A 13,074-nucleotide genomic window follows, 5' to 3' on the forward strand; every position below is an offset into this window, starting at 1 on the left:
AAAGCCTCATCTGAAGACAGTTAAGTTGCTAAGTTCAAATTGCATTCTGAGGCAACCTGCATCTGACTTATTTATACAGATATATAAAGGAACTATCTTCTACCAATCTTCCAACTCTAAAGGGCTATCTCAGCACAGCCCTAGAGCTTTCTAGGGGGTCAACTGAAGCCCATACTGGGTCTGCATTGAAGCTCGACTTCTCCCTAAACCTTATCTTGCTTCCTTCCTGTCTTTCCACACAAGTTGATTCCAAGAACACTCCCTAATTAACAACCTACAACTAAATTTTTATCTCAAAGTCTGCTTCTCTAGAACTCAACTTAAGACAGTTGATTACTTACTATCCAAAAGTAAATATTAATCCTTCAGCTGGACATGAGTCTAGAATTTTAGGGCAGTGAGCTAAACTGGAAATATCAATTAAAAGTTGTGAGCATATAGCAATTTGGAACCATTAAACCAAATAAGTAAGAGAAGTGAGGATGAACCATCGAAATAGACTGAGCTAACTGTGGTCTGTGTCTATGAGTTTTTGTTTGTTTTGTTTGTTTCTTGCTTTCAGTTTTATATCCCACATATGAGTGAAATTATGGTTCTTAACTTTTTCTGTCTGACTTATTTGCTTAGCATGATAATCTCAAGATCCATTCATGTTGTTGCAAATGACAATATTTTATCTTGTCTTATGAAGGAAAGCACATGAATGGGTAAGTAGCTAGAGTGGTTTATGGAATTGAGGGCGTTTTGTTGTTGTTATTGCTTTGTATTTAATTGGGAGATATCACAGCATACTTTCATGATGATGGAAATGATCATATAAAGAAAATTTATGATGCAGAAAAATAAAATGGTGATTCTGGAACAATATTCTTGAGCTGGCCAGAGTAGATGAGTGCCATTGGGATTGGCACAAAGGATCTGCACTTAAAAGTTGCACTGGGCTTTGCTAATTACATAGAAGTCCTGAGTGCTATTCAAAGTATGATCCATGGAACAGTGTCATTCTGCAAAGTGGTTATTAATCATAATGATATAGAAAATTTAGAGTAAATTTATCTAGGGTAAAATTTAGAGTAGTTTAGAAAATTTTAAAATGATTTGACAGGCTGATTTTATATCTGTTGAATCTAATAGTAAAAAAAGGGCTTGTATTCTTTGTCTTTTGTATTTCATTTTTCTAGTAATTCACTTAAATGCATCCTTTATTATAAGAGCTTGAGAAGCATTGATCTAGTATGCAAGAGGAAGAAATTGTTTAGATAGGAACAAGAAGTGTTAACTTTTAATCACAGAATTAAAAACAAAACATATGAACACAGGTGCAAAGAGGTTGGTTGATATGGTTACAGATGGCTGTAAAAGTCTTCATCCAAGAGTTTGATGAAAGCATGGAACAGGAGAGGTGCCATAATAAAGCTATTCTTGTCAGTGAATCTCTGCCTCTAGGCTGAATACGAACCACAAATCATTATGTATGTCCACCTGTCCAACTAGCCACAGAGCATAAGCTTTACGCTCAGTGATATCAGAAGAGACTATTTCATCTTATTAATTTATTTTTAGGTTCTTAATTATTTTCAAAAGAACTTGAAAATATAGCTTAAATACATACAAAAAATTTTCTTCTTACTTTCGACACTTTATATTCCTAGAGAAGAAAATCATTCCTAGACGATATGCACCCCTTTATCAGAGGCACCAAAATTTTTTTGGAAACATATATAACAGGACATCTGCTTTAAAGGAGAAAAATTCACAGTAGAAATCTGATTTAATTTTTGCAATAAGCGGATGTTTGGGATTGTAAGATATTCTGTCTGTCTGTCTATTTGTGCATATGTATGTATCTACCTATCTATCCTTCATATAAAAATAAATTATATTTTAGAATACTTCAGAATCAGGTAACCAATATCAGTCAATATTCAATGTATTTCAGATTTCTTATGTGTACTCATAGAGTTATTATTCTCTTGCGATAATGCTAATGATGAAAGAGCCACCTGAAATCTAATTCAAGGAAAGAAGAGAAAATGTATTTTTCACTACGTGAGCTGAAAATGAAGAGAAAAATAAATGGCTTTCATTTCTCACACTTATCAAAATCAGGGTAACCTCCTAAATAGTGTAAGTCATATATTATAAAATTAAAGGGAAAATTGTCATCTTTTAGTACAATCTGCAATGTTGATCTATGCAGTAACACATTAAAGAAGCTGAATGCTCAAAGAAAAACTTCTTTAATGACAGAGAGGCTAATCTCCAACTAACATATCCACAGTGATCCCCATAATATAAATGATGCTGCAAATTTTATGGCACAGGGCCTATGATTCATGTATTCTGTACCTACACCAGCTGTAAACCGTTCATGAATCATAAACTCCTGTTACCATCTTCAGGGAAAAAATGCATCCTATTTTATAAGAAATATTCATCAAAAAAGAAAGAGAAAAGAAATAACTCCTAATACTTTGGGAATATTTGAAAGATGGCAGAAAAACAAATTAGCACCTATGACAGGACCTGGTAATGTAAAAGTGTAGACTATATGACGATTTACATTTCATTCGAACTGTTCTGGAAATGGATCAATTCTGTAGTGAGATCAAGCCAATCTTTTTTGGGGACTAAACATAATAATTCTTTAAAGTATATAGTTTAATTCTACAGCTTCTTGAAACTATTAAAAAATGAGAACAAATGCATGTTGCAAACTGACCAAAGCCCTGTCTTACATTTATACTCAAGTAGTTCATTAGTAAAATGCATGATTTTTTTCTCAAGTCACCAGAGGTGGCAACATCCTAATTTTTGGTGTGCTTCTCACCATTATCTCTTTTCTCCTACTTTTTGTGTCTGAGCTGCTTCAAGAGCTATTGCAGTTTCCATCAAGAAAAGCCAAGAAACGAAAAGAAGCTCAAACTGCCAGAATCAGTCAGCTCACTGATAAATGAAACCAGAAGTTTAAAATAGTGGCTAAATTAAGTTTTCCCAGTGTTAATGGACATTACTGTACAATATTTTTCTTCATTTTTGTAAAGAATCAAGAAGCAACACAAGAAAATAAAATCAAGTTTGATAAAGCAGATCTTAGAAAGAAAAGAATGATTAGTTTTGTGGCAGACCTACTTTAGTATTGAAGGAATTGTTTGCAAGTTTATGCAAAGCTGAGGGGACTGAGCAAATCTCAGTCTCTGAGAAAGGAAGAATAGAATAATGGTTACCACGTAGACTCTAGAGTCCTATGGCTTGATTTGAAATTCTCTCTCTACAACAGGGTTCTACTTGACTCTGGGAAAGTTACTTCACTGCTTTGTCAAGAGTATAAAAGGAGAGGAAGCTTTCAAGTGCTAAATGTAGCTCCTGGCTTATAATAGCATTCAATTAAAATTAGATATTGATGCTATTATTATTAATATTGATCTCTTAGCCACATATCCCTGGGCTTCCAAAGTATCACTTTGTTTTCTAAATTGCAAGTAGTCATTCCTTCACAATGGAAGAGCTAGTAAAAATTAAAGTGGGTGAATGAATTCTTTGAAATGTATCCATTTTCTCATAATTGTTGACATTGCACTTTCCTACTCATTATTCCAAATGACCAGTACTTCCTGCTTTCTTTTAAAATCCCAAATTTTAGTATGAGTTAACAGAAAAATAAGAATGGTAATCTTCCTTATGGACAATTGAAATAAAAATACCATAAGTTAAGCACTTTCTTTTTATTTCAGCCATTGAGCTCTGCGACTTACATGCTATCTCATTTAATATCTGCTTTTCTACCCCAAAGACACCAATCTCCCTCCTGTTTCCCAAACTCTTAAAATTTTGCTTTCTGGTATATACGCAATTAGTCTCCATTATTTTATTTAACAAATATTTATTGACAAATAAATATTGACCCAAATATTTATATACACACATGATACCTCGATAACTAATATTGCTTTTGTTTTTAGATAGCTAATGTAAGACCCATTTCTTAGAGTATTTTGACACAGTTTAAATAAATGATGTAATTTAATATACTAAACTAATGCTAGATCTTAGGGGTGAAATAATATGTTTTATGTTTTTTTTCTTTTAGAGGTACCTTTATAATTTATTTAAACATAATGGATGGTATTTTTGTGGAATTTTTTGGTTTGTTTTTAAATGAGACTCATGTTACACTGTAGGAGTCAACAAATTTTTTCTATATAAAATCTGTAAAAATTTAGGCTTTGTAGGCCACTTACTGATATCTGTATATTATTCTTTGCTTATTATTTTACCTTATTACATTTTTATTTGTTTATATTTTATTGAAAAATCTTTAAAAATGTGAAAACTATTCTAGTTTACTAGCCATACAAACAGGCCACTTTGCCCCTGGCTATATCTTGTCAACCTGTGTCCTACCCATTCTTTAGTTTTTAAAAAATGAACAGTGACATTACTTTAAGTAAATTATTCTTTCTACTACCACTCATTTTCAGAAATAAGTCCAAGTGTCAGTGAAATAGAGGTGTGGTGGCAAAAACAGAGAACAAGGAGAAAGACATTTTAAATCAAGGAACTTATTTTCCTCCCAATCCCAATTCTTGGCCCCTAAAGTAATAGACTGTGTGCAAGGAGGGTCATACTTTACTTCATCCCATTTATGTGTTTGCTATCCATTTCGCAAAGTATGTTTGAACTTTCTTTTGGGATGATCTACCAGCTGTAGTTGAATAGATCATTTGATTCAATATTTGCTCATAACTTGGATTTGTTCTTTATAGTTAGGCATAAGTTTACTGCTGATCACTAAACATTTTGACTATTTGTAGCAGTGTGAAAGAATCTAAGCATTATATCTTGAATAAGCCACATTAGAAACGTTGTCAAGGCCTTGAGTATAATGCACTTTATCTTAATGCAGAAAAGAATCACAATCAGGAGTCTAGGAATGGAGCGGACAGCCAGAGTTGATTGGTTTAAATGGCAAACACTACAGATCTGTACCTCCATGAAATCTCCTAAATATTTCTTTCTTCTGTGCTTTTATTGTAAGTACAAAAGGTCAGAACTGTATTATCATACAGCCAGTTTGAACAAGGAATCTCAATTCTTGAAGAATGAAATAAATGTTTTATTCCTTCATATCAGGCTGCTGTATTTATCACCTCCATTTCTAATATGGTGTTTAGCTGACTTCATCAATGTTTCAATAAATCTACATGTTTAAATCTATAGATATTCAACATATCTATCTAAATAGCTATCTATTTAAATCTATAACTTAGTAAAACTGTCTCATTTTTATTAGTATAATATATTCTTTTTGATTTTAAAACCAATTTTGTTTCTAGAGACTTAGAGTGAGGTGAATGTGATCTTCTCACTCATATTCATCATTCTTCCTTTCATTTCTTCCTTGACGCTGGAATAGAGAGGATGTAGAAGGAATAATATATTTTTTAAAAATAATTGCCTGTATTGAGGTTGAGCCAAAGTTAGTGTGAAAGAGGACTGGCACCAACAAATCCTACTGTTAAGTAGTTCAGTCCCAAGCAGCCATCCTAGGAATTGGTGGTACCTCGTGAAATTGTGATATATCTTCTGCCTAACGCCCTGTTAGTGACCTCTTTTCATATATCTTGATGTATGTGCCTCTTTACTGCACATACTGCAATCCCCTTAATTTTTATTTATACTTAGAGTTACCAACTGAGATCTGTGTACCCAGGCAGGACCCATCTTACCTACAACAAAGTCTTCAAGGGAGCAGCTCATACCCTTTTGCCAACTGCCCACTTCACCATGGCATTTATTTCCTATGTTCTTCCTCCTGCTATAGTTGCATTGATTCAAGTCTAAGCAGAGAATTGGATGTTAATCTCTCCTTATTTGTAAGAATTTCTCTTGGATTTTTTTTTCTCTTAGCCTAGGACTAAGAGAAACTCTGGACTACCCAACATTTGACTACCAAAAAATTCATCTTCATCTGTTTCTACAAAACTGTTTGAGATCTCTCCTACCTGAATTCTTGGAGAATATTCTATTAAGAACTAGAAATTCTTTGAGGTAAGATCTGGAAATTCAATAATTTTTGCTCGACTATTTCTTATCCAGGTTTTAATCTATGTTCTATTCTATAACCTCTATGTGAGAGAGGAAAATAGTCAATTAATATTTCCTTTAACCGCTTCTTCCTGAGACAATTGAAATAAATCATACCTTCCCCCAACCTTTGGTATCAATTATCCTTATAAAAATCATAAAATTAACTTTTAAGAAAAAAAAACAAAACTAATTAAATATAAAAGATACCCACATCCTGAAAAAAAAACAAAAGAGAAACGTAAAATTTAATAGTTTTTCTATAGCCTTAAATAAAACATTGTGCTATAGAGTCCTGATTTAGGAGTCAAAAGAAAAAATAAAATAAAAAACCTACTCTAGCTCACAATCCCACCCATTTCTGAGTTTATTTTCTCATTTTCCAGACAATAAACATAATAATACCTGTCTGTTTATTAGGATCATGGTGATAACCAAATGAAATGATGAATTATACATATGTTAAAGAGATATAACTGTTTTAGCAGCTTAAGGTAGCTGACTTTTAATTACATATAATGACTTATAAGTGAAAAATTAGAAATAAAATCAAATAAATGATTGAGAAACATTGTAGAGAAAATAATTAGAATTAAACACTCTGATTTATCAAATCCTACTAAACCAATTTTTTTAACTTATGTTTTTGTTTGTTATCAGAAGCAATAGAAGTGATATAGGATTTGGTGTTCTGACAACTAATTTTTAACATTCCATTTTTAAGAATAGATTGTTAAATACACATTAACCAGTTATTTCTAGAAAAGACTGTTTATCAATAAGCTGTTTGTAAGGAGAATATGTTTTTTTTTCTTTGTCTAGAAAGTGAAACAGGCAGTGTTCAGGACTGGAAGGAGGATGAATAACAAGTAAAGACTTATGAATGTTGAATAGTGGTTACAGACAAACTATAAAGTGACCACAGTGAGGAAGCAGTACCTCTCCCCCTACAACTAAAGTAGAGCAAAGAACAGAAGATGGAGGACTTGCAGTGATATTGCACTGCAAGTGAAGTATTAAATGGAAGTAGAACAGGCATAGTGGATAAGAATGTAAATATTTCGGCAGACTCCTTAACGTTTTTTCCTTTGTCTACAACTTAATAGATTGCACAAGGACCTTGGGAAAAGAGCCTTCTATGTTTTATAGCTCAATTTCTCCATTTGTAAAATTATGATGATAATAGCTCTGACTGCATTGTTTGTTTGTTTGTTTAATAAGAATTAAATGGGGAAATATGTGAGAAGTATATACTATATATATATATATATATATATATATATATATATATATTCAAAGTAATTATTTTGAAAATATTGGTAGTCCTTTTCTAGAGAAAATAAGACATTGCCTGCTCTACTGACATCAGATTTTGCCATGTGACCAGTAAAGTTCTAGATTGAGGCTGTTTCATCAGTCTGAGTGTGAAGCAAAGACTGAGTATAATAGTTACTGCTAACTTGTGATGGGCATTGACTGTGAAATTTGTCAATAAAAACCTAGCTATCCTAACTGGTTCACAATTTGGTACTTAAAAGTGGAGTGTGCCATAACAAACACCCAAAAAGTAAACAGCAGTGCCTTCAAGAGGGCAGAAGGTAGTAAGGAAACGGTCATTGGATGCTCTCAGGATGGGAATCCATAATCTGCAGGAATGAATCATTTAGAAAAACTATTGCCTGAAATAACATAGAAAGCAAATAGTGTACCAAAAGGACTCAGTTCTTTGACACCATACTTAGCCATGAGATCAGTGTGTGCCTCCTTTGGTAAGACTATATGTCCCTACTGTGATTAACTCAGGAGGAGCCTTGTGACTTGATTTAGTGGGTGAAATGTGGGCAGAGTTCATTTGTTACTTCTGGGAGAAACAGAGAGCCAGTTTGTTGTGTCTATGTCAGAAGAACAACATTGCTTCAGACAGAGGCTCCTCTATTATTCTTAAATGAAATAAGATGAATACCAGAGCTGTAACTGATCCACAATGAACATACAGTATGGATAAGATATAAATCTTTCAGTTATAAATCATTAAAATTTTGAATTTGGGTGCATGTAGACATATAGCCTAGCTATCTTTACTAATACAATAAGAACTTAAACAGTGTCTCACTCATTAAATGCCACTTAAATGTTAGATATTATTATTATTATATGAGCATGATAATGATGGCGATGATACAAGTATTCATGGGTAGAAAAGAATTATGCTATTATGATAATGATTCTAACAATGGGTTAAACATCAGTGGGAATGTGAGCCATACATATGGGTAATTTAGAAGGAAATAATGTTCTTGTGAGGATAAAAAAAATTTGAGGTATATTTGAATAAAATACATAGTCCCATTTGGTACCAATGGCTCATTTTAATAGTGATGAAAATAGATCAAAATTTCAGAGGGGAAAAAAAGTTGGAGTTAACTCATTTAGTAATTTAAATAAATTTCTAATGATTTTTCAAATTCAATGAATAAGGAAGAATATAAAGTAATTTAAATATTTGAGGAAACTGGCTATACATCCTGTGGTGTGCTGGTAAAAGTTTAACAACAAGCTCTGGAGTAAGGGATAAGGATTTATTGCATTTGCCAATTTATAACATAAATACACCCACCATGGCCAGTTTCAAGCTAACAGTATTACGTAACTGAACATGATGTTCAGGAGAGATGCACACAGCTGGCTCTCTTGATCCCAGTGTACAAATTAGCTCCAGCATACCATTCTAATAGATTTCACTGGCAGATCAGAATAATATAGAATCATGCTTTAGAGCAAGGTCTGACCAGCTTGGGGATTAAAAACACCCACCTAATTCTAACCTTAATCAGCATAAGAAGTTTCAAAAGAAGAGCTGGGTACCATTTTCCTCTACTGAACACCCTCAATACAGTAGCCAGGCTAAACAACCTTAATACGTTGATGAAAATTATAGCCTCCCAAACAGCTTTGAGATGGAATGAAAGAAAAATACTTAAAAGGGGAAGGGGAAAGAGATACAAGGATTATTGTCTGAAAAGAAACCACGTTGATCTCAGTCAAAACAGATTATTTTGAAGTCTGTCTGTTATCTTCAAAAATATATTTCCCCACAAATTCTGTCTTTCTAAATTGAATGGTGAGTCAACAGTGGTTTGCGCTGTGTTAAAAAGATGAGGATGCAGCTAGAAGTACCTCTAATGTATTCTGTTATTAGAAGTCTTTGGAGGAGTAATTTGATGGAAAATTTTTGAGTTTTAGGTCACTGGTTTAAATTCAATCTCACTTGATCATGAGCAAAAGTAAATAGCTATTGGCCTATGAAAAATGCCTGGATCTTTCTAATAGATACTGCCACTGCAATTGGTACCCTCTCTTTTGCTTCTGCCAGAAGCACAAAGGGTGAACAGAAATGTTATTTCAAGTATTTTCTCAGCTTTTGCACTAGAGAAATTTGAGATAGGAAAAAGGGCAACTCCTTTTCATCTCCTTAACTCTCAGGTAAAATTATCATCCTATAATATCATTCCAAGATTTCTCTGGGATATATTGAAACCTTAACCTCTTAGGAAGTGAAATTATATAAAAGCACATTCTTAAAGAATATTTAAATGTAAAAATTTATAATTGCTTGGCCTGATTCTAACAAACCTAATATTGGTTTTTCTTCTCTTCTTGTTTAAATAAATACTCATATATGTGAATAAAATAATTGTATTATTCCATTAAATGCACTTGTCTTAATATTTGGTTTTCCATATTTTATTATTTTATTGCTTTAACTTTCTGTTTTCTCCTGCCTAAAGAAACTGCAATGTTTCATTTCTGTCTTTTATTCTGTCCATTAAAATCCCCCAAATTTTCTTATTACTAATATGTCTACTTTCATATAATTTTGCTTCCCTCATGTTTTAATAGCAAAATAACAACAAAAGCAAACTCTTGCAAGTTATCAGGAAAAAAAAATAGATATTGGAGCAGAAGCAAAGAAAAATATCTGGTGATGCCAACAAAATTTTTGGCAGCTTCAGATAATAAGTAGAATACAGTGGAATGAACCTTGTTTTGGAGATGATGATAATTCAATCAACTGATCTTAGGCCTCATTTACTTTCTATAAAATTCACTTTCCACATTTGGATAATGAGGTTGTTTTGTTTCATTATTTCTATATTCTATGGAATTTTCACTTTTACATCATCATGTTTTAAATAAGGGGGTGTCAATACTCAAATAGGATTTGAGCAAGATCTAGATATACTTTATGTCACCTCATTTCATGGTAAAGATTGATGCTGGGAATTTCCTAATCTATTAAAATCTCTCCTAACCTTCAAGCCAGCTTTCTGAGTTTCATGTCAGGAATTCCTGTTATTCTCATATAACACCAAAAGAAAATAAATTCTCTGTCCAATGAACTTTCATAGGTAAAATAATATGTCATGTTATGATCCTTAATGATTTTTATAGCAAGTGACAGTTATCAATACCATATGTAGTCCATCTTGAAGCTGTCAATTCAGTTGAAGATATAGCATTCTCTGGCCAAATGTGCTTTAGTCAGGAATATATAAATAGTAAAAACCAAACTACCATCATGCAAGTAACTCATATGCCTATGAATCTGAAGCTTCAAATCAAAATATCAGCTATATCTATCCCATTCATTTAAACAAATAGACTGAGGCAAAGCAATTACAAAATTTGCCCATGGCCACAGAATCTTGTCTGCCTCAGAATTATAATACCTACCATCAGCCTGTGAATCTAAAGTTATTTTCTCTATACAACACTGTGGCAAAAATAAATCCTGCTAGGCAAAAGAATCCAAGACAGAAAATAATAGTCAGCTGCAGACTCTTTGGATGCAAAGTACAAAATATTCAAGTGCATGTTTCTACTCCCTTCATTCTCTCTTGTAATGATTGTAGCTAATCCCTGCCAGCTAACATTAATTCTTCAATTGTGGCAATCAATAGAATAGATTAGCTGTGGAAACCCTCCATCCATATTACCTCAGCTTTCCTTTCCAGATGGAATTTTCATTCACTAGAGTGCAAGCAGACCTGTGAGTTTGTACTCCTCTTACACAAAAATAAATCCATTAGTCTTCGAAGTTGTCTCTACGGAACTTTATATATAGACAAAGGAGCATACCTGTAGATTTAATAAAACAGCACCAATTCTCATCGCTTCACTGATTTCAAGGCTATACATCAGCTGTGGGAAGCGGGGAGGGCTTTGATTATTTGGAGGAAGCACTTCAATATACACAGTGCAGATGGAGTGCCTGAAGAGAAAGAGGACAAGACAGGTGAAAATCTACATCACATTTAATGACAGACTGCAGTTGGTATTGTTGTTGGATTTATAAGAAACAACGTTTTGAATTTTTATAGAAAATAATAAAATAATTCAGAATAAAAGGATAGGGAAAAAACTACCACCAAAATATAATGTTTTTTTTTTTAAATGAAATTATCTTAATAAAAGGAAAGGAAATGCCTCAGGTACTGACTTTTCCTACTTATATTAATAGTGTGATTTAAAAAGAAATAGTCCAAATGAAGCCAATAAATTAACTTGCCTTGACTTCTGATTTTATTTTTTAATACCTTTTTAATAGCAAAAATATTCTGTAAATATCTGCTAATATAAGCTGTCCTTGGGGTTCTCTTCCTATTAAACCAGCAGAGTAAGTATTGATTAAAATAGCACAAAAAACAAAATGTGAGTTGTGTTTTATAAGTTCGATTGCTGACATCAGTCGCTTAATGTAAATGCAAGTCAAGAGTCAGGATCATAAAATAATCATTGTGTAAAATAGTTGGAAACAAAACTAAATGTGTTTTTTAAATTAAATTTATTGGGGTGACATTGGTTAATAAAATTATATAGGTTTCTAGTATGTAATTCAATAATATATCATCTGTATATTGCATTGTGTTTTAAAATCTTTTAAAGAGTATAATATAAAAAGTTAGAAATTAGATTTAATTAAAGCCTTACATTGATAGGGAATTTTTTGAAAGATAAGAAGATGCTCTATTACTATAAGGATGAAAAAATTTTAATAGACATAATCAACTCGATATATTTCTTAACGCTGAAACTTCTTTATACAACAAAAGCTAAAGAAGCAAGATGTTCAAGGTTTGTACAGAAGAAACACTGGCTAAAATATAAATGAGACATGGCAATTTAAAAAGTGAGTCTTCTATCTTGAAGAAAACCACCATGACCTTATTTTAACAAAATCATGACTTTTCAAAATACATTTGTTTTAATTGCTTTAACCTTATTTTAACAAAATCATGACTTTTCAAAATACATTTGTTGTTTTAATTTCTATTTGGGGCTAGAATTTTCTTAAAATAACTCAAAATTCTTTTTATTGTTTCAATTAAAAGACATGACCATAGAAACTTTTTTTTTCAGATAATATTATACTAAAATAATCTACCTTTTGAAAAGCTTTTAAGAAAATAATAATCATGGGAACTAATTTTTTTTTTTTTTTTAGTTTATCACTTTATAATATGACCAGATCCAAATTCTTTTTAAACATGTCTTCAGTAGCTGAGATATCTATAGAATTTTAAACACTTCTGAAAAGCTGGACTAATTTTTAAAAAATTCACACATTTATTACAATATTGTTTCAAAGTAATCTCATTTTAAATGAAAATCACTTAGGTTTTTATAATCAGTTAAAATATTTGTATTAATTCCTACCTCTGAATTTATCACTTTATTATTAAAATTGCCAGTAAAAGTCAAATTCTAATTTATTTTATTTTCAAAATATTTTTAACAAGTGAGCTTTTAAAATGAGTATAATAATATCTAATGTTAGCACAAGGCTTAAATAAGATTACACATATCTACATGCGTTTGTACTTGTGTGTATTTGTGTGTATTTGTGTTTATAAATGTTTATGTACACACACATAAAAACATATTTATCAATTATTATTGATAATTGTTCAGAACAAAACTTCCCAC

At 31.9% G+C, this 13,074-nt stretch overlaps 1 protein-coding gene across 1 annotated transcript in view; it reads right to left on the reverse strand.

Annotated features, from left to right (window-relative positions):
• Positions 1-13,074, reverse strand: part of PCDH15 (protocadherin related 15) — a 562,288-nt gene that overhangs the window by 232,305 nt on the left and 316,909 nt on the right. The window contains exon 16 of the mRNA XM_011361648.1: positions 11,227-11,359. Within this exon, the coding sequence (XP_011359950.1) occupies positions 11,227-11,359 (133 nt within the window). The remainder of the gene's footprint in view (positions 1-11,226; positions 11,360-13,074) is intronic.

The sequence above is a fragment of the Pteropus vampyrus genome, unplaced genomic scaffold (assembly GCF_000151845.1).
Source record: "Pteropus vampyrus isolate Shadow unplaced genomic scaffold, Pvam_2.0 Scaffold68, whole genome shotgun sequence".
Taxonomy (NCBI): domain Eukaryota; kingdom Metazoa; phylum Chordata; class Mammalia; order Chiroptera; family Pteropodidae; genus Pteropus; species Pteropus vampyrus.